At 42.0% G+C, this 22521-nt stretch overlaps 1 protein-coding gene across 4 annotated transcripts in view; it reads left to right on the forward strand.

The window, feature by feature from the left end:
- The window catches only part of NAXD (NAD(P)HX dehydratase), a 56463-nt gene that overhangs the window by 13801 nt on the left and 20141 nt on the right, over nucleotides 1-22521 (forward strand). For all 4 annotated transcript variants that reach the window (XM_009571269.2, XM_054061056.1, XM_054061072.1 and 1 more), the window contains one exon: nucleotides 13406-13514. In XM_009571269.2, the coding sequence (XP_009569564.2) occupies nucleotides 13406-13514 (109 nt within the window). The remainder of the gene's footprint in view (nucleotides 1-13405; nucleotides 13515-22521) is intronic.

Consider the following 22521-nt stretch of genomic DNA (forward strand, 5'->3'; position numbering starts at 1 on the left):
TTTTGACTAGTGGAATATGCTGAGTCTTCGTCTCAGCTTCCTTGCTGCTTATCCCACTAGTGCTGGTTTGTGTTACATTCTTTTGTCTTCTCAGATGACATGCTGCTCGTGTAAACTCTACACAAGTACAGACAAGAGAAAACTTAGCTTTTGCATTTTATTAAGTTTTATTGCAGATGCTTTCTGTGTGGATTTGTGCTGTAGATGTGGACTTTCTTGCATTAGTGTTGGGAACTTCCCTGATAGTGATTTTCTGGGGCTTTTTCATATTTGTTAATGCCCTGGCTTAGATCGGGTTGAATAGGCTTCTAGGATACTTGTGTTAGGTTAGCTTGTCCTGCTTTGATAGGCGAGTGATCACAGAGTTAAATGAGATACATGAACCCACCTGCTTATATTTTAAAAGAAGACAGAATAAATTTATTGCTTTAGATTCCCCTCTTGCAAGGACTTTTCATAACCTTACAGAGTTTTTCTTTCTCTGTGAGCCAGAAAAGATCGAGGTACCTGAAGGGGGCCTACGGCGAGGCTGGAGAGGAGCTATTCGTAAAGGCTTGTGGGGATAGCAGCAGGGGGAATGGGTGTACACTGGAGAGAGACAGATTTATACTGGACATTATGAAGAATTTCTTCACCATGAGAGTGGTGAGACACTGGAACAGGTTGCCCAAGGAGGTTGTGGATGCCCCATCCCTGGAGGTGTTCAAGGCCAGGTTGAATGGAGCCTTGGGCAGCCTGATCTAGTGGGATGTCCCTGCCCGTGGCAGGGGGGTTGGAACTAGGTGATCTTTAAGGTCCATCCCAACCCTAACTATGCTATGATACTGTGATACTTCAGAGTAGCCCACTTGTAACTTGGTTGTCAGACAAATTGTAAAGTCAATAGTCAAATATGATCCTTGATCTCCAGAGTTTTATCAGAGAAGTAGAATGAGACATCGGGTCATGTAATTTCTCTTGGTCCTGAAGAAGTCACTTGATTTTTCTGTTATCTTCAAAAAAGTCACCCTTGAAGTTGGTATAGATTTAGAAATAATACCTTCCTCCCAGCTGGCTGTATCTGTGGGTGGGTGTGGACTAGGGAATATTGCCAGAATTACTGAAGGTCTTACAGTTAATTGTGGAGTTCAAGTTTTGATTTGGATTTTGAAAAAATTATTCTTTTCAGTTTGAAATAGAAACAATTGGGGAGAAAACTCTCTTGTGGCTGGCCTGTGTGTTGAGGCCAGCTACCATTACTGGAGAAGCTTAGCTTTGATCAGAGTTGCTAGCACATATTTTATCTAGTTTTATTGGATTTTGTCTATGTTTTGATGATTTGAAAAAATCATGAAAGTGAATCATAGCTAGCAAACTCCTGATAAGTTATTTGAGCACTTTTAATCAATGCCAAGTCTCTTAAAGAAAGCCCAGCGACAGTCTTTAGATTTTTGGCCCTTTCTAATTCATTATGTGTAAAGGAGATTGAGAAACATTGGTCCTTTGTAGGAGAAAGCTCATATCTTTTAATTGTGTTAGCTAAGGATAGCTATTAACTACTTCTGTGTAACATGGGACTAAGCTCTTTTTCAAGCAGCTGCTGGCAGAAGGGCAAGAATTCTTGTCACCAGGGAAAGTCAAGGAGAAGCACAGATTGCTCCGATTACCAAAAAGATGCCTCCCAAGTGACTTGGCTGCTGGATCCCTATTAGACCTGCAGAGAAGGTGCAGGCGTAAAGTTTGTGATCTTTCTCTCAAGCCTCATTTAGACAGCAGCCTTGCTAGGAATCACGTGAGAAAGCTTTGGGTTTTTTTTTCCTATGTACTTGGGGAGCAATGAAGGTCAGTTTGTATGTGTGGACTCAGAGAACTGTTTCTAATCCTGTTGTGCAGTGCCGTGGACAAAACCTGTTTATGGACCTGTTTTCTGTATTCACCTTTCTTGGCAAAAAGCTGGTACTTCTTCGCTGTGTGCTGCAGAGTGAATAAAAGAGAGGAGGTGTATTCACCCCATACTGTGGTCCCTTTCCTCCCTGTTGCTGTCAGAGGTCCTTATCTCAGGTGATACTAGCAGAGGTTTTGCCACCTCCTCAAATGCGAGCAGTAGCCAAAGATTTTTAGCTCATTGCAGGGAGCGCTGCTCTTCTTGCTGCTTTCCAATACATTAGAAAGAGAAGTGTAGGACCGTTTTACTCCAGTTAGATCCTGGCCAAATTAGTCCTTCTTAACACTTGCCGTATTGCTGTGATTTGATGTCAGGATTAGATGTCTTTGGTGTTACATCTTGCTTGAGTTTGCGTGAAGGCAGGCGTGCCTGGGACTTGCTTTTGCATTATTATTGTTGTTGGGTTTTTGGGGTTTTTTTGAGGGGTTTAAGCCCTCATTCTTTTTTTTCCAGCTTACAATCAGCAAAGCATATATTTAGACTAAGACTCTTTCTGTCTTCTTATGTGTTCACAGCCAATTTGAAGTACTCTAGCCTTCTGGGTGTTGATTGAACTATTGTCTATGCCTCAAGAGTTGAATGTAAAACTAGAGAGCGATACCAATCCGACAAAAGCTTACCGCTTTATTGGTTTTAACATTAAAAAAATCCTAGTGCGTTAGTTTTTTAGGGATGTTTTAAGTCTTTCATTCAGAGGAAAATTACATTGTCATCTTAACTTCACTCTGTGACTTCTGAAGTCACATGTTTTGGTTGATAGCTGTCCATTTGGAAGAATGGACAGATTCTACTTACCAAGTCAGTTCACAGAAAGTATTAGTAGGTTAAGACTATTTCCATGAACTCTCAAGGTCAAGACATTTGGTTGTCATTACACTTTGGGGGGGATTATCATAGTACGTATTGGTAATGCAGTTGAGATCAAAACACATTACAGTTGCTTTAAATATTTGGATTTATCTAAATGCAGGTCATAAAATTATTGTCTTGATACTTGTGGTATATTTATATCACTGGGTAAGGTTGACCTTGAGTGCTGTTGTCATGTCTGTGAGAAATCTCAAAAAACAGTCAAGTAACAGCTTCTTCTCCTTTGGGGCTATTTCTCATAGAATCACCGGGTTGGAAAGGACCCACTGGATCATTGAGTCCAACCATTCCTAACACTCCCTTAAACCATGTCCCTAAGCACTTCATCCACCCGTTCCTTAAGCGCTTCCAGGGAAGGCAACTCGACCACCTCCCTGGGCAGCCTGTTCCAGTGCCCGATGACTCTTTCCGTGAAGAATTTTTTTCTGATATCCAGACTGAACCTCCCCCAGCAGAACTGCAGGCCAGTCCCCCTTGTCCTGTCCTCTGTCACTTGGGAGAAGAGGCCAGCTCCCTCCTCTCTACAACCTCCTTTCAGGTAGTTGTAGAGAGTAATAAGGTCTCCCCTCAGCCTCCTCTTCTCCAGGCTAAACAACCCCAGCTCTCTCAGCCACTCCTCATAAGACTTGTTCTCCAGCCCCCTCACCAGCTTCGTTGCTCTTCTCTGGACATGCTCCAGAGCCTCAACATCCTTCTTGTGGTAAGGGGCCTAGAACTGAACAGAGTACTCAAGGTGCAGTCTCACCATTGCCGAGTATAAAGGAAGAATAATCTCTCTGAACCTGCTGGTCACGCCGTTTCTGATACAAGCCAAGATGCCATTGGCCTTCTTGGCCACCTGGGCACACTGCTGGCTCATGTTCAGTCGGCTGTCAACCATTACCCCCAGGTCCTTCTCTTCCGTGCAGCTCTCCAGCCACTCTTCCCTCAGTCTGTAGCACTGCATGTGAGAGGCTCTGCTCTGCATAAGAGAGGTCACTCCACTTGTATAATGTGTTTGGGTTCATTATTAAAGGGATTGTTATTGGCTTTTGATGCCTGTAATGTGTTGACGACTCAGTTCCTAGTGAAACACAAGATCTGATACCTAAATGAGAGTCTGGTGTTCAAGTAGCAGTGGAAAACACTTTGGGTTTTATCATCATTATGGTATAAAAGACACAATATGGTAGATAACAGAATTTTTTCTGAATGCAAACCTCAGCAGTCATTCACAGTCTTGTTGCCTTGAAGGTAGAATATGGTGCAAGAAAAGACTGTGCTGTCTGCATGTTAAGAACAGTCTCTTGCTATGAACTGGTGACACTAGTGCTTCTCCTGGCTAATGGATAGCTGTTTGTGCTGCTGTGTTGTTAATATTCAGATGAAGCTTACCGGGGTCACTTCTGGTGTCTCAATGAACTTATTTGATGGCTGAAAAGGAACACTTAGTTTGAATAGCATTCAATCCCACTCTTGTTTGGGTCTTTGTTTTTCTTTCATTTTATTCCCTATCATTTAATTAGATTGTAGGAGGAAAATAGGTATTGTCCACCCAGCGTTTGCAGATTAAACATTATTGAAAGATCTTCCAGCAGCTTGGTAGGCGAAAATTGTTATTTTGTTTTCCAAACTTGGGGTGGGAGGGGGCATTTTATTATTAATTAGATATTGACATATTAATATCTACTCTTAATTTATTAAATCTCTCTCTTTTTTGTCCCTAATTGAATCCAGCCAACTTAACGCCACTGTGTTGTCATTGAGAGTTGCTTTGCTTGATTCAGGTGCTTGGTGAGAGACCTATGAGTTGATTATGGGAGCAATGAGCTTTTCTGGAGTAGGTTGTTATTTCCAGTTCTGTTATGGGGCTGAAAGGGGCTGCCTTACACCTTCAGGCTTCCGGCAATTTGGAGTTAATTTACAAGGATAATAATTTAAACATTGATAAATATAGCTACTCTTGGATTATAGAATTAGTTTAATTTTATGCTGAAACATTTTTTGCATTACTCGGGTTTGCTTCTAATTCCGGAATAATCTCTCTCCCTATCTTATTTACCCAATAATGACCTCACCCAAGGTTTACCACAATAGTTAATAATTAGCTTTCTGAGATAACTACTTAAATTCTAGAGCTAAGCATTATGTACCGTCTTTTGCTCTTTTGATGTGCTGTAGAACGTGGCAGGATCCAAATGTCAGCAGGTCTAACATTTGATTCGCATTAATATAATTACCTGCAGTGCTTGGACAAACAAAACTGAAACTCTTTCATCCTCAGATCAGAGACTTTTTCCCATCTTTGAAGATGAGACTCTAGGTTGGCGTTTGAAACTGCCCACTTAAAGTGGCTTTGTGTTTACATAACAGACTTTTGCAACAGTCCGTTTTAATGCATTTGGAGTTGCTTCAGTCACACCAAGTGTGCACAGATAATGAGCAGAATTTGAAAAATACCCTCTGCAGCAAGGAACTGTAGAGTTGATCAGGTGACAGCGGTCTTGCTTGTGTCTTTAGTCCTTTTCTAGCAGGAGGTCCCACTGATTGGTGTTTTGTGACATCCAAACCACATTTCTGATCACTAAGGTGGTTCCAGCTCTGCCTAAAACACGTGTGAAGAGCTGCAGTCTTGCTACCTCCTGTTGGGGCTGTCATTCATGCTTATCTACTATTCCTGTAGCTCCCAGTTACACCCATGCTGACTTCGCTTCACGTTTTCTTGTTTCCATGTAAAATTTGACGAGGCTGCACCTTATCACTGTTGTTCCTTTCCCTCCTCTGGAAAGCAACAACAGTAACTGTCATTCATCCTGAATGAGGAACGCTGCTGTGTTTAGAGCTTTCTGTAATAATTTAAAGCTATTGCCTAGGTGGCTTTTGATCATTTGATGAAAGCCAGTTTTTGAATAAAATGCAATGTACAGTGAAATATTTCTTTTGTTTGAGGGCTTGGGTACAGGAGTTGCATTTCAGGCCCAAGCTGTCAAGTGTCCTCCCATTCTAGGCAGTGACCGACCTAGAGCAGGCTTTCAAGCAGATGGCATCCTTCAAATATCTGTTATAAACTGCTCTGGAAGATGACTAGAAACTGTGGGTGATATTAGGAGAGTAGCCACCACCTTTTTTTCAGGCTCCTTGTTGGTTTTGGAAAGGTTATCACATTACAGAACTGTGTTTTACACCAATTTTTATTTTCTGATAGTGAAATACAGAAGAAGACATAGGAGCAAAAAGCTTGACCTAAAGTTTTTCTTTTCTACATTAGCTTTTCAAAATTGAGAGGTACTGTAAGAGACTGTGAGGCTGTGCGTTAAGAGGCAGCAGTGAGACTGTTCAGTACTGAGTCCAGCAATTACTGCTGAAACCACTGTAACCACACCAGTGCTGTTCCTGTATGCAAAAATAATGGAGGTGGCAAGACAAGTGGAATTTGCATTGATTTTAATTTGGCAGAAGTTATCTAAAGCTACCAATAATTCATGAAGAATAGCTGTGCTCACCATTTTGGAGACTGTGCTGTTTAATTTGAAGAATCTTTGTAGATTTTGCCATAGAAAGTACTTTCCTCAGTATGTTCTGGAGGCAGAAAAAAGAGCAAAAAGATAAACATGCAAGGTGCTGAACATACCTGTCCACACACGGGCTTCAAGGAAGGCAAATTCCAGTTCTGGAATCCTCAACATAAGAAGGATATGGAGCTGATGGAACGGGTCCGGAGGAGGGCTATGAAGATGAACAGAGGGCTGGAGCACCTCCCATATGAGGACAGGCTGAGGGAGTTGGGATTGTTCAGCCTGGAGAAGAGAAAGCTCAGAGGAGATCTTATAGTGACCTTCCAGTACCTGAAAGGAGCCTACAGGAAAGCTGGAGAGGCACTATTCATAACGGCTTGTGGTGATAGGACCAGGGGGAACGGGTATAAACTGAAGAGGGGCAGATTTAGGCCTGATATAAGGAAGAATTTCTTCACCATGAGAGTGGAAAGGCACTGAAACAGGTTGCCCAGGGAAGTTGTGGATGCCCCATCCCTGGAGGTGTTCAAGGCCAGGTTGGATGGGGCCTTAGGCAGCCTGATTTAGTGGGATGTCCCTGGCCATGGCAGAGGGATTGGAACTAGGTGATCTTAAAGGTCCCTTCCAAACCAAACTATTCTATGATTCTAAATGATAAAGCTGTTATATCTGTCTTCCCAAGAGATCACAGTCTTCTCAGCATTTGCTGAGCAAAGCTTTGTCTCTCCCCTACCTCACAGTAGTACCTAAGGACCGCTGATCAGGTAACCATCTCTGGGGTCCTTCTTCATAGTATGCCCTGCTGCGAGACTCTCTGTGTGCTTGCTTATTTGTTTAGATCTGCTTTCAATAATGGACAATGTGTAAAGTTAATTGAATGTTAACACAGTGCTTTAGACTCTTTCTTACACAGTGCTTTAGACTCTTTCTTCACGTGTGTGGGATGAGATATAGGATCACAAAGTCATAGAATGGTTTGGGTTGGAAGGATCCTTAAAGATCATCCATTTCTAGCCCGCCTGCTATGGGCAGGGACACCTCCCACCAGACCAGGCTGATCAAGGCCCCATTCAACCTGGCCTTGAACACTTCCAGGGAGGGGGCATCCGCAACTTCTCTGGGCAGCCTGTTCCAGCGTCTCCCCACATTCATTGGGAAGAATTTCTTCCTAATGTCTAACCTAAATCTTTCCCCTTCCGATTTAAAGCCATTCCCCCTCATTCTGTCACTACATACCCTTGTAAAGAGCTTCTCCCCAGCTTTCCTGTAGGTCCCCTTCAGGGACTGGAAGGCCACTATAAGGTCTCCCTGGAGCCTTCTCTTCTCCAGGCTGAATAACCTCAGCTCCGTCAGCCTGTCCTTATAGCAGAGATGCTCCAGCCTGTTGATCATCTTTGTAGCCTTCCTCTGGATCTGTTCCAGTAGTTCTGTATCCTTCTTATGTTGGGGATTCCAGAACTGGACACAGGACTCCACATGGGGTCTCTGAAGAGTAGCACCTGGCTATGCTTCTTTTGATGCAGCCCAGGATACAGTTGGCCTTTCCGGGCTGTGAGCACTCACTGACAGCTGAAGAAGTTCCTTTGGTTTTCTTTATTAATGATTCTCTTGTCATGCATTTGTTCTTTATGCACCTATCCTGTGATAGTTCTTTCCTGTCTGCAGTTAGAGCTTTATCAATTGCTTTCCAGACAAGCTAAGACTTTGAGGAAGCTTTTGGATTTGGAGAGGCTTGATTGAACAACAGTGAGCTGTCATAAATTAGATTGTCATCAGAATGGCTTCTGATAATATGTCATATAAGAGAGAGTGGTTAGCTGGAAGTTAAGTAGCTGTTTGAAGATCTGTTCATTCCCTGCAAATCTACAACTGTGGTCTGTCACCAGAATCTTTAATTGCACACGTCAGTACAATGTTCTATTGTTAACTCTCCATGGTTTACAGGTGTTGGTTGGATGTCTGGGCACAAAGGGTTGTGGTGAACGGAGTAGAATCCATCTGGCAGCCATTCATAAGTGGGCACAGTGCTGGGGCCAGTCTGTTCAATATCTATCAATGACATGGATGGGGGAATTGAGTGCACCTTCAGTAACTTTGCAAATGATAAAAAGTTGAGTGGGAGCATAGACAGGCTCTACAGAGAGACCTGGACAGGCTGGATCAATGGGCCAAGGCGAACTGCATCAGGTTCAAAAAGGCCAAATGCCTTGTCCTGCACTTGGGACACAACAACCCCATGCAACACTATGGGCTTGGAGAAGATTGGCTGGAAAGCTGCCTGAGAGAGATCTGGGGGTGTTGATTGATATTTGGCTGAATATGAGCCAGCAGTGTGCCCAGGTGGGCAAGAAGGCCAATGGCATCTTGGCCTGTGTCAGGAATAGTGTGGCCAGCAGGACCAGGGAAGTGATTGTGCCCCTGTACTCAGTGCTGGTGAGGCCGCACCATGAACCCTGTGTTCAGGTTTGGGCCCGTCACTACAAAAAAGACATGGAGATGTATGTCCAGAGAAGGGCAGCGAAGCTGGTGAAGAGTTTAAAGCATGAGCTTTATAAGGAGCAGCTGAGGGAGCTGGGGTTGTTTAGTCTGGAGAAAAGGAGGCTGGGGGAAGACCCTATTGCTCTCTGCAACTACCTAAAAGGAGCTTGTAGTGAGGCGAGGTTGGGCTCTTCTCCCTGGTAGCCAGTGACAGGACAAGGGGAAATGGCCTCAAGAAACACCAGGGGAGATTTAGGTTAGATATTGAGAGGGATTTCTTCACTGAAAGGGTTGTCAAGCATTAGAAGATGCTGCCCAGGGAGGTAGTTGAGTCACCATCCCTGGAGGTGTTTAAAAGACAAATAGATGTCATACTTGGGGTCATGGTCTGGTGGCAGACTCAGCAGGGCTGGATTGTTGGTTGGATTTGATGAAAGGTCTTTTCCAGTCAAAACCATTCTGTGTGTTACTGCTTGGATTCAGCTTCCCAAATTATTCCTGTCATGTATGTCCATTGTGCAGAGTTTGTGTTTACAAATTATGGGAAAGCCAGACTGTTCCCCAATCTCTTGCCCCATCACTTTCCAAAGGAAAACCCTGACTTTGACTGAGTACGTCAAAGTCTCTCTCAAAGGTTTTTACCCTCTATTAAGACATTCAAATATTGTTTTCTCATGGCCTTGCAGAGATTTTATGGCTTCTCTTTATAGAATCATAGAATCACAGAAATGGTTTGGGTTGGAAGGGACCTTAAAGATCATCCAGTTCCAACTCCCCTGCCATGGGCAGGGACACCTCCCGCCACACCAGGCTGCTCCCATCCAACCTGGCCTTGAAAACCTCCAGGGACTGGACAATCCACAACTTCTCTGGGCAACCTGGTCCAGTGTCTCACCACCCTCATCATGAAGAATTTCTTCTGAATGCCTAATCTAAATCTTGTGCTTTAGGATTGGGGATATTACATTTGTGATTCCTGGTTTGGAAAAAAGCCAAAGCGTGTATCGCAGCTCCAAGGGCAATACTAATTCTTGCTTACTTGATCCCTTTCTGTCAAAGCCTGAAGATTGAATCTCTTTTGGTCAAGGAGACATCTTCTTTGGAGCTCATACCTTTCTAGATACTTTTTATTTTTTAAGTACAGTGCTAATTTCGATTGTGCACACGCATCATAGGCAGTGGATGTGATAATGAAATGGAGAGATTTGGAAGAAGGTTAGTAATCAGGCAGAGAAATTGGCATGAAGGGACAAAGCAAGTTAACAACATTGTTTGTTTGGGTGTGGTACGTAGCGAACCTGACTTGTGTCCCATGCTGGTGCCTCTAAAGTTGAGTTTGGTTTTATTTTTTTTTTTTTTTTTTTTCTAGGCTTGATCCACGGGCAAAGAATGCACGTTGGATTTTTCTTTGGTAGTAAACCACTCTGCCAAGGAATATTTATTCCCAGGTACCCAAACATGATTACCTGTACTGGCAAATTATCCAAATGATCCTTGGCAAGGTTTTTGCCTATGCCACCTAGCCTGTCCTGGCAAGTTCTTCCACTATGGTCCAAGGACTGTCCCTGGTAGGCAACCTGAGCGTTACCTGCTCTGAAGCCAGAAGACGTAGAGGCCAATTGACCTTAGTGTCAGAGAACTCTTTTGGGCGTGTTTAAATGGGGATCTGTGAGAATGATGAAGACAAACTTTTTAGCAGGGCCTGTTGCAGTAGGACAAGGGATAATGATTTTAAACTGAAAGATGGTAGATTTAGACTAGATATAAAGAATAAATGTTTTATCCTGAGGGTGGTGAAACACTGGAACAGGTTCCCTTGAGAGGTGGTAAAAGCCCCATCCCTAGAAACATTCAAGGTTAGGTTGGACAGGGCTCTGAGCAACCTGATCAAGCTGAAGATGGCCCTGACTATTGCAGGGGGGTGGAGTAGATGACCTTAAGGATCCCTTCCAACCATTCTATGATTCTATGAAAAATTGTGTATAGACTGTAGCTGTTAAGAGGTAGAAATGTTTCTGTGTTTGTGCTAAACCCTACGGTCAGGGACTTGCAAAGTGACACCCATTCCTGAAGCTAGATGATCATTTGTACCCTATCAGACAGCTTTAAAATGCTGCTACTTTTATGTCTGTGCGTGGGAATAAACTGTATGGTGACATGATAGCGCTTCCACTTTCAGAGAAGCTGTAGATACAGGATATTTGCAAGGTTGTCCTTAGCTGCATCACTATGGCTGTTGTGAATATCCACTATTTTATAGTGAAGTTGGCATGATGCTTCTCTGAGGCAGTATTTGTTCTGCTTCTTCCTTTATGAAGAATCAAAATCCATCAGTTATTTTTTCAGCATGTTTTTTTTAGCTGATTTTGCAGTCTGATAGTCATTATCACCATTTTTAAATCTCTTGGCCCTTCATATGCCTTGGGTTGCTTCTTGACGTGAAGTTGCAAAGGAGTTGTGTGAACGTAATGTTTGTAAAATGCTTTGAAGATGAAAAGCTCTACAGTAGGTTTTTATTATTACCAGAGGCAAAGTGAGCAGGAGTGGCTTAATGTTGGACTGTTCATTTCCCCAGAGATGGCTTTGTTTGGAAGAGTGCACATTATCAGTTGCGTTGGAGACAAAATTATCTTATTTCAATCCTGAATGTAAATAAATTGGCAAACTTTCTACCTAGAGATTATTTGCATGAGGTATTTGTAAAAGAGCAGAGCGGTTACAGTACTATTTATGACTCCATTCTTAGGTTTCCTTTAATGGAATATTTATTTAATGTATTTGACTAATAGTATCCAAAGGCATTTTGAATCCAATCTATTCAAACATCCTTTTATATATATGTATAAATATTCTTATATCTATATGATATATAGATATATGAGATATTTATTTAAGGAAAATATATATATATGAAGTATATATTGCTCTTCTAGACATAAAATGAGTTCCAGCATGTAAATAAAAACGTGGTCTGCATTCAGAAATGGTGACGTTTATTAGAGTGTGGTTTGCAGTTTTTCGTGTTCAACCTGCCCTGTGTAAAAGAACTGGCTCTTTTTTTAGTAGTGCTTTAAATATTTCTTGAATTTTTTTTATTTCCAGCCTGTATCTGCACCATAAACTGATAGGTGGTTTTACATGGACAGAAAAAAAAAAAAAGAGTGAGCTGTTTGGCAAGTTTCAAGCTACTACTCTGTTTCCTTGTGAGGTAGAGAAGGGAGGGAGCTGCATCGTTCAAATGGAAATTCAGCTTCAGCTTGCTGAGCAGGGGACTGCTTCAGGGACACCAATGTCCTCACATGGTTTGTTGTCTCCCTTGCCCTTGCAGCGGGTCATCGCTTCCACCCACCAGCCTTGTTTTGACAGAGCTGTTTTGTGGTGTCAGCACAGGGCGCCTTTGGGGAGCCAGCGCTGCTGCAGCCGGTGATTTCTGAAGCAGCTATTGTCAATGGAAGGGCCACTGGGCCGTGGCCAGAAGCGAGGCACTGCATCCCTGTGGCTCTGAGTGCGCTGCCTCACTCAGTGCAGCTGCAAAAGCTTTGGGCTCCTGCCTGGCACTTGCAGAAATCATTGCGGAATTTGCTGATTCTGCCAGACGCGAGCTAAACACTTGTTCCCAAGTGGTGTGTCCCATCAGTACAGCTGTTGGTTATGAAAAACATGCAAGGGCTTTCATCCATAAAATAGAGCTTTGTTGAAGTGTTGCAAGCTCAAAATATTCTGAGTAATGCTATCAAATAGTACCTCGTTGCTTAACCTATAGGGAGATTAATTCCCCCAAGCTTCAGTTAAAATGTTCATTTATTGTCATCACTTATGTCGGAGGTGGGAAGAGAGAGAGAGGAAGGCTAAATTTTCCCTGGGTACTGTCAGTAAGGATTAACTTACATTGTCAGGCAGTGCTTTCAAAATATTCTGACCTATTTACACAACAAACCTCATCAGAATAAAATAAACAGTTCTGGTCAGCGGCCGAATGCTGTGTTGTGGCAGCTATATTTGGCAGTGGATTTTCTCGTTTTTCCAATGTAGACAAAACCTGAATGCTGCAGAAATCTTCAGCTTTACAAGCAGATAAAACCCTTACTGAATAGCGTGATTCTTCTGGTGCCTTTTGGGGAAATGGGACAGTTTGGTCATAATTCAGTTGGAACAAATGCTTATGAGGCAACTGACAAAACTGTGTATGAGTACATTTATCATTTTGCCATGCAGGATAATAAATAATTGCATCATTTCCAACAAGCCATGTTTTATACCTGTGAGACGGTGGATCTCTCTCCAAGGGGTAATCTCTGCGAAGAAACATTAAGTAGGGAATTGTGACAGACTGTAGGAATTGTTGGTTTCTGCTTGGGTTTTATATTTTTTTATTTTGTAACAACCATAGTGGATACTTGCAGTTACCTCCTTGTTTTTATGTGGTAGCCTTTAAGGAATGAATAGAGAGAAATGTTTCATTTTAGAATAATTAAGACAACCATTCCATATTTCCTGGGTCACAGATTTTTGGTAGTTTGAAGGGTAGAATTGCCTGACAGTCAAGATAGGTAATAGCTCTTTCTCTCTGTATCTCGGATTGAGAATATTAAAATGGAGCCTTTTTAAACTTGGTTTTTTTTTCCCTTATTCTGTTTAGCGATAGTCCCAATGCTGTCCATGAAGTGGAAAAGTGGTTACCACGACTGCACTCAGTTGTCATAGGACCTGGCTTAGGTAGAGATGAAGTCCTACTTGAGAACGCTAAGGTAATATGCATACCTATATTTTATTCTGTGTTTCTATGTTGAATTTTATTAACCAGTTTCCTATCTTTTAGGTGATGACACAAATGTTTCTGGTGAGATAACTATAAATAACAAATTTAACAAAGTAATATTTATAGAAAATTAAAGCTTTTGGTTATGGTCTTCTTTATTGAACTGTAAGTGTCACTCTGAATTCTAGGCACCCATATGGTTGGTTTGATTTGCTTTTGTTTTGATTGTGAAAGTTGCTAATTAAGAAATAGATGTTTACATCTCGAGATAAAGGGCTCTGTGTTTTCTTGGGTGCAAAGCACCTATGTTGTAAGAACATAAATATGTATTTGATTTCCTAATTTTCGGAACCATATTTGACAATTTGTATCATGAGAGGTACCAAAGAACAGGGTCTGTGTTTCCTTGCAATTAGAAAACATACTCTCAATTAAAAGATGTTGCAGATTTCTACTCTGGATAAAGAGCTGATCCTATTTTCAGTCAAACCTTAGTGAAGAGCTGAAAACAGCTTAGATAGTTTGGTACTGTAGTATGTACTTACACCTACTTAGAGATGATCTCTTGAATTACTGTCAACACATCTTTGTACGTTCAATGTATCTCTTTCAGTCTAATGTCAATCTGATTTTGAGCAAATTTACTTTTTTTCCTGAGAAGTATTGCTGAATTAATCAATGGTACTAACAAGTGGAATTGATATAGTTTACAGAAATGTTGGTAGTTACACAGTGAAACTGCAAAACGGGGGGGGGGGGGGGGGGGGGGGGGGCAAGAGACTGGAGACCACACTGTCCAAGTAGTTTTGAATACCTTAAGAGCCATGGAGGGTGATTTTGCTAAGCTTTTGTTAGAGAAAGTTGCTATTGGAGCTCTTTGCTTCTTTAATTCTCCTTCTGCTTCCAAAAAATACTTGGTTTATGATGCAGAGGTGCAAAACTAATACAGAGCATGAATTCAGAAAGAAGGAGAAAAGGAATTTATTACAGGTGTTCAAGAAATTAAATTCTATTCTGAGTGGAAAAATTCAACACAGTTTTTATTCTTTTTTTTAAACATTTTTTTCAGAGTTCCTTTTACAGAAAAAAATTTTGGGCCATGATTTTTTTTTCTTTTTTAAAAAAAAAAATTACAGTTTTTTTCCTAAAGGAAAATAACTTCAAACAAACAAATAAGAATTTGTTATAATAATACCTAAGATACCTAACATAAGCTTCTTCTGTATCAGGATTCCATCTGAGTTTTATAAATATCTGTCAAAGTGCTTATATGTGTTACAGAAGTATCTGGGAGATTCATGGATAGGTTTGAGTTTGGGGTTTTTTCATCATTGCTAAAAACAATAGTGCTTTCTTAGTGAATTACAAGCATAGTTTCACTTCAGCCCATTTGCCCTGTGTGCGCTAGCTTAAAGTTAAAGAAACAAATGCAGCCAATGAAGACAAAGCATTTGGAAGTTACTTCATGCCAAAATCTCTGGCCACGTTCATATGAGCTCTGGATATGACCTTATTAATTTCAAGTCACACTAAAGCTCAAGTTCTTTTGTCTTCATTGTAATTATGAAAGTGTTCATTAGTTACCCAGTGTTAGTTTTTTAACGTGTAACTGGGGACAAGTGAGCCCTAGCTGCCCGCTTGAAGAAGACTGGTGCTTCCCTGTGCAGAGGAGAGGCTGATCTGCTTGCTTCAACAACAAATTTTGACCTTTGTATCACTCTTCACCTTCAAGGAAAAAAGCAAGTGATGATAGCTTTGCTATTTTAAAGTTTTAAAAGAGGCTGGCCTGGTATATAATTTTCTCTGTTCTTTTTAAGCTAACCTCAGCATGCTGTCATGTGAGTACAGGGCTGAGATGGAGATTAGTGTTTGCTGTCTGGTCAGAATTTTGTATCAGAGTGGCAGTGACAATGGCATAGGGCTTCTCCTCTTCCTTCTCCTGCCCTGTTAAAGTGCTGAGATGTAGTGGTCTGTCACCTCTCTGATGCTGTTCTTACGTCAGTTCTTGTCAGTTGTACATGGACGGAGAAAAAAAAGAAAGAAGTAAGCTGTTCCTCAGATTTGTGAGACAATCAAGTTCCTCTCCTGCAGAGTGATGAGTGCAGGTTCCGAGAGGACTTTGGGAAGAATATTACATTCCTTGCATAACCCTCTGGGAGACAATATGCTGCCTAATGCTCCAGGATGTTCTGCAATCTGCTTCCACCTAGCAGTTATGGGCTTAGTTATGTCCTTTATCAGTTTTCAGCCTCTTGTCACCTCCTTTGCCCTATTCCTTCTGGCATGAATGTGATGTTCCTGTCAATTTTTCTGCTTCTGAGTTTGGTGAATTTAATGGGTACATTACTGACTGTGTGGTCAAATGGACTGATGCAGAATTGGTGGAATAGCAGTTATTACCAGGGTCGGGTAAAGAAAAGCATTCATCCTTATGAAGGCCACTACACTTAACTGAAGTAACACTTGGATGTTGGAATCGTCTTTGCTTGTCACTGGGTTCCTTGCCTGTTTCCCTGAAGTGGTAGCACCGAATCCTGGACTGTGCTACTCCAGTCTCGGTGTGTTTTGTTTTGCAGCAGCAAAGTTAGATTGTAGTTTTCAGCAGAGCATGCTTACTTCTCTCCTCTAAGAGAAGTAATGATTAATAGCAAGAATTGACTCTGTGTAACTCAGATTACATGATAAAATCGTCTGAGTTCTGAAACCACATACTTGTTCCTCTTGCTCATTTCTCAATCTTTGTTTGAACTCCAAACAAATGTCCTGAGTACGAGCCTGGGTTCTTCTTTTGGCTGAAGCCCTGCCTAGCAGCCATTTCTGCCCATTGTTGTTGCTGTTTCTTTTCGCCCAGCCCCCTTGCCCTGCAACGCTGCCTTCAGCCAGTCATTTGCCATTAAAGGTCTCTGCTGTCTGTGGGGGTATGAATTTCAGAAATCTCATTTTCCACCCCTAGTGGCATCATCTTTAGGTTGTGTGGAAATGCCTCGGCTGTAGTTAATGTCTAGCAAAGGGTGGGAGATGTTGGACCATTGTCCATGGGTCACCTCCCCAGAGTCTGTCTAGAGAGAGCCCGTTTGAAATTTTCTCTTTCAGATGGGTTCTCAGTTCCGCCTCAACTGAGGTATCAGCCTTTCTGTGTTTGATTTCAGTTAGTTGCATTAACTTCCCCCTTTCAAGCCTCATACTTTCAGGATTTAGGCCATGCTTCACAGCCTTAATGAATGGTGAGAACGGGACCAGGTGCTTCTGTATACTGTCTGCACTGGTTTTTGCAAGATCAGGAGGAGTACAGAATACAGAGTCACCTTTTGTTGTCATATCAGTCGGTTAAAGCTAAATGTGCTGCTGTGGGCCCTGAGAAACATTTTCCTCTTTATATCTGAGCGGCCCCTTGGGTTCTGTTTGTACCAAGTAAAAGACACCTGAGAGGCCTTCCAAGCCAGTGCTACAGCTGATCACTAGTATTGTCTGTGATACCTACCAACACGTACGAATATGAACAGCATGGTAGAACAGAAGAATGGAATAGAATCATTAAGGTTGGAAAAGACATCAAAGATGATCAAATCCAACTGTCAGCCCAACACCACATGCCTACTAAACCATGTCCCTGAGTGCCACACTACACCTTTTTTGAACAACTCCAGGAATGGCAACTCCACCACTCCCCTGGGCAGCCTGTTCCAATGTTTGACCACTCTTTAGGTAAAAAAATCTTCCTAATATCCAATCTAAACCTCCCCTGGCACAACTTGAGGCCATTTCCTCTTGTCCAGTCACTTGTTTGGATCACTGCTTATGTCGATTCAAGTTAGCAGAAGAATTATTTACCAGAAACTTAATTCTTCAGTGTGTCACATATGTTTGCTTCCTGCCTTATTGATGACCTCTGGAGGTTCTTGTTCTGGGGATTCAGCAGTTTATAGGGAACTGAAGTAGCAGCAAGGAAACGCCACTTGCTGTTCTCAGTCCCTCAGCTAGGAGGAGGTGAGGTGGATGGGATTTTGTGCCTGTGATACTGCAGAGGCAAAAAACTGAGGGCACATATGCACACCTGCTGTGAGAATGTGTGTGTAAACTACATTTCTCTCAGCCCCCACCCAGCCTCCAATATTGATGCGTATACCACAAGTACTGCATTATACTTGCGTTGCCAGCAGGTTGAGGCAGGTGATTCTCCCCCTCTGCTCTGTTCTTGTGAGACTTTACCTTGGTGTGTTGTGTCCAGTTCTGGAATCCCCAACATGAGAAGGATGTAGAAGTGTTGGAACAGGTCCAGAGAAGGCTGTGAAGATAATCAGAGTAATGGAGCACCTCTGCTATGAGGACAGGCTGACAGAATTCGGGTTGTTCAGCCTGAAGAAGAGAAGGCTCCGGGGATACCTTATGGTGGCCTTCCAGTTGCTGAAGGGGGCGAGGAACCTTTTACAAGGTCATGTAGTGATAGGGGGAATGGCTTTAAATTGGAAGGGGGAAGATTTAGGTTAGACATTAGGAAGAAACTCTTCCCAGTGAAGGTGGTGAGGCACTGGCACAGGTTGCTAAGGGAAGCTGTGGCTGCCTCATCCCTGGAAGTGTTCTAGGCCAGGTTGGATGGGGCCTTGAGCAGCTTGGCATAGTGGGAAGTGTCCCTGCCCATGACAGGGGGGTTGGAAATGGATGATCTTTAAGGTCACTTCCAACCCAAACCATTCTATGATTAAGTACTATCCAGTGACAAATTCTTACTAGGCAAGCCTGATTGCTTTCAAACAGCCCTGTGAGAGGCAGACTTCGCTCTTCACCTAAGATGGGGCAGTTGCCTGGGTGGGATGCAGTTGTTTCTCTGTGATGGTGGTGCTGGTGCAGATACAGCTTGGGAATGCCAGCTTGAGTCTGAGAGATCTCGGTTGCGCTAAGAACTGTCACTGCTTGTGCTAAGAACTATTAGTATTCTGTGGCTTTCTCATAAATGTCTTGATTAGAAAAACAGTGTTTGAAAATATGCTAACAGGACCTTAAATACAGGTTTATGCAGCTTGCAAGCAGAATTTATATTCCGATATAGGTAATGGATCTTGATGAAAGTAATTCACAGTGAAGTGGGATGTTTATTTGCTTTCTGTGTGCAGGCTTATATAGTTGTTTAACTTGATTTTGATACTTAAAACCATTTGTAAGCAAAATGCTGGAATTACATACCTTTTCAACTCTTTCTGAGCATCATTCAGCTAGAAACCTTAAAAATAAATGAGCAGTGATAAATTCCAGTGTTCATTTTAAGGTTATGTTTATTTGTTTCATTTTAAGACAAAACGCCGGCAGCTGACCGTGAATATCTTAAGCCAAATCTAGCATTAACATAATCAACCATAAATTTGAAACCTCGTAGAGTTTGCTTTGTGAGTGCAAATGTTCAGTGGATGAGACAGCCTGAGAAAATTTAGTGCCTTTATTTATTCTGATTTAGTTTTGGGGTTTTTTTTCTTTGGATTGAAGTACACAGGATTATTGCTTAAAATGGATTTGGATGTGTTTAGGGAGAGAAGTGTGTAAATATATCTGGTTAATCATTAGTTTGGAGGAGGGATAGCTAAAAAAGAGTGCTGGTTTTCGCATAACTGGGACAGTATTTCGGATGATTTGTTTTCTTGTGTTCCTTGTGTTCAGGATTGTTAAGAATTTAGGGTATGAGTGAGGCGGATATTAAGAAGCCATTAGCTGGAGTTTTGCTTGCAGTTTGACAGCAAGTGATCGATCTACTTTGGATTCAAAGAGAATCTACAAGTGGATCATTCTCATCTTTTATTTACTTCATGTAGAATAGAACGGTTAGCTGCCATCTAAGGCTTCTTTGTTAATTGTAGCAGCTTTTAACATGTCCCAAAGCACTTAATGAGCTTGGATGGTGCAGGGAGGTGCTTTTTAGAGTCCCTATCACCTTCTACCTGGCCTAAACAGATTCACCTGGCTTGAAAATCTGTTTTGGAAAACAGCGTCGCATGTGGTACTAAGGTTAAAAGACAAAAGACCCTGTTAAACTGGGTGAAGCATAATCCAGGAGGTAAAGAAGCTAATTTGTTTCAAATAAAGGGTATTTGCCTCTGTTGTGTGGCTCTTCATTCAAGTGGTATAAGTGGTAGCCAGTAGTTAATCATTTCTTCTGCGAGGTTTGAGAGCTTAGTGGAGTATTAATGAGCTAATGATAGTTATGCATACAGGAATATGTAAAATAAAACTGAGGCAATTAGGCTAGTTGAAGTTGATTTATATAAATCTTTTCCGCAAAGTGAGATTTTGATTGATGTTGCTGAGTTTTGAAAGGTGATGAGTTCTTGGATCAGTTTGTGGGAACTAATGAAAGCATGTTGCAGAGTTAACTGCATGTTTCCACCACTGGATTAGTAAAAAGCCAAAACCAGTTTCAGAAAATATGGCTGTAACGTGAAGAAACTCCAATAGTAGAACTCCATTTTTAACATTTTTCAAAATCTCCTATGTCAAATATATTGTATTTAGGGAAGTCTCCCCCACTGCCCTCATACTTGGCTGTAGCCTTGAGCATAGTCTGGGATACATGCCTACCTCTAGCTGTGCAAGATTACAGACTTCTGCTTGCCAAGCCCATTTTCCAAGCATCTCTGCCACAGAGCTGCATCCTGACCTCTATGCAGCTGAGTCCCTGCTAACTCTGCATTTATCCAAGCTTGAAGCAAGGAACACAGAAATGCTTCCTAGGGTTTTCAGTGCCTATTTGTAGAAATTGATTTGCAGCGTGTTGGGGTCGAACTTGTTTGTTCCGCTCAGTCACCTTGGGGAGGAGGGTGTGCAGAAATGCTTCAAGCTGCAGCATTTACAGGGAAATCTCTGGCTGTTTCTTCCCTTTTTATCTCTCTGTTCCAGACAAAACCAAGGGTTCAGGATTATTGGATGAAAGCAGCATCCGTGTGGAAAATAGAAGCAATTATAGGTGGCATTTCAACAGCAGATTCCAATCCCAGCTTTCAGTGCACGGTTCTTTGTATTATAAAAGGGGCTGCCAATGCATTTTGATTATTTAAGGTTGAATGAGACCTGACCAGTACCAGGTTATGCACATTTGCATGTCTCTATCAAACCATTTGCCTTGAGTCTGACGACTCCAGCTTAGTCAGCCAGGAGCCTGGGTCAGTCCAGTGTTGTCATATTAGTAGCCCAGGCTAGACCAGTGGAGCTAAACTGCGCTGTCAGTCACCTTAACGTACCCAGCATTCCAGAAGGTAGTATTTAATCTTTTAGGGAGTGCGCCTTTCAGCCTCTCATGGGCTACAAGCAGGCCTTTGATCATCCTGCTGGAGAAGTACAGCATTGACTTGCTCTGCAGGGCTCAGGTAACACGTGTTTTAGATGTGTGAATGCAGGCATGGTGTTTCCCTGGCAAGGCACGACTGCCAAGATGCCACAGAGGTCTTGCACTTACCTGTTTGGATAAGCAGGAGATATGACTCTTTTAGAAATAAGATTATTAAGTTGGGTGCCAACTCTTGTTTAAAGGATGTCACCTGCTTAGCAGCTCTCCTAAGATATTTCAACTTTACTTTGGAACATCTAGCAGAAGATTTAATTACGTACTTGGCATTTGCAGGTTGCAATAGAGTGCCCTTTTAGTGGGCTGAAGGCAGGTTATACTGCTTCCTAAAATGTTTAGATGTCACCATGGTCAATGCAGTCCATTATAATGGCGTGATGAAGCTTGAACTTCTTTTTGAGCACATTGATTATGAATTTTTCCAAGAGCAGGCCAAGACATGACTCTTGAAGGGATGTAGGAACTGTGGTGTCTATCGATGATGTCAGAAAAGGGAACTTTGCCTGCAGTATCTTTCTTTGAAGAGGTAGAAGGATGACAGTGTGATGCATCCTTAGTGAAAATTAATTACTGTTGTGGGGTAGATGCTTCTCTTGTGGTTTTCCATTTATTTCATTAAAATTCAATCTTTTATTAAAACCACTGACTAATTTCCTGGTTCTTCCCTTTGCAAACACCGAATGCCAAAGTTACTGTGTCTAAACCAGTCTGTCAGGAAAAGCACGAGTAGTAGTACAGCTAATAATGTATTAAAAGTAATTGCAGGCATTCTGCTGCCAATCCACAGCTTATTTAAAAAACTGAAAATTATATCTAAGTCAGACATGGGCAGAACTATACATGATTGTCTTTTCCGAGGAGCTGTGGAGAATGAGCTCATATGCTGTTGTTGCAGGCAGGGTAAATAGGATATGTGTGTTATTGCTGGCTTGTGGACTTGGGTGGAGAAGTCCAGACTGACTTGAGAGTTTAGCAAGAGGCTGTGAGTGTTTGTTATGAGTGTACTGCCTGCTCTCCACTCCTGGTGCCTCAGGGTGGCTGCTCTAATGAAGAATCCCATGGCTGATGAGATATCCTTTGACTATACTTAGGAGATCCACGGCCATTTCTTCCTTCTTCACATGTTCTTCCCATTCCCCCCTCACCTGTGTTTTATTTGCAGCCGGTGTCTCCCACTGGCTCATCTTGGCCAGTTCTTTTTTTCCATAACAATTCTGGAAGTGTGCAAGAGTCCTGGATGTTCAGTGTTGGTGCAGTGCAGGTGAATCTTGTGTTTTGTAGCACAGCCACAGGCTATCAAGTAGATAAAGCATTTTCTTCTTTACTGTGCCCTCTTTTCAGCAGTAGCCTCTCCATCTGTTCCTTCAAGCTTCTTCCTCCTGCATTCCTTTCCAGCTTGAATGGTTCTGAGTTTGTATGTGTGTGTGTGTGTGTGTTGTTCTGGTTTCAGCATGTTGGGGGTTTTGTGTTGTTGTTTTGTTTTGTTGTGTTGGTGGTTGGTTGTTTCCAAAAAATAGATTGGAATTTGGTTTTGGGACTCTATTTTAAAATACCCATGTGAAAACTGGGACAGAGAATACAGATTTTTATTAAAGTGAATGCATTACATTTCATGGAATAGCTTCCATGATAATAAAAGAAAAAACACATAAATTCTTCACCCTTGCTT

Source organism: Cuculus canorus, chromosome 1 (genome assembly GCF_017976375.1).
Source record: "Cuculus canorus isolate bCucCan1 chromosome 1, bCucCan1.pri, whole genome shotgun sequence".
In the NCBI taxonomy this organism is placed as follows: domain Eukaryota; kingdom Metazoa; phylum Chordata; class Aves; order Cuculiformes; family Cuculidae; genus Cuculus; species Cuculus canorus.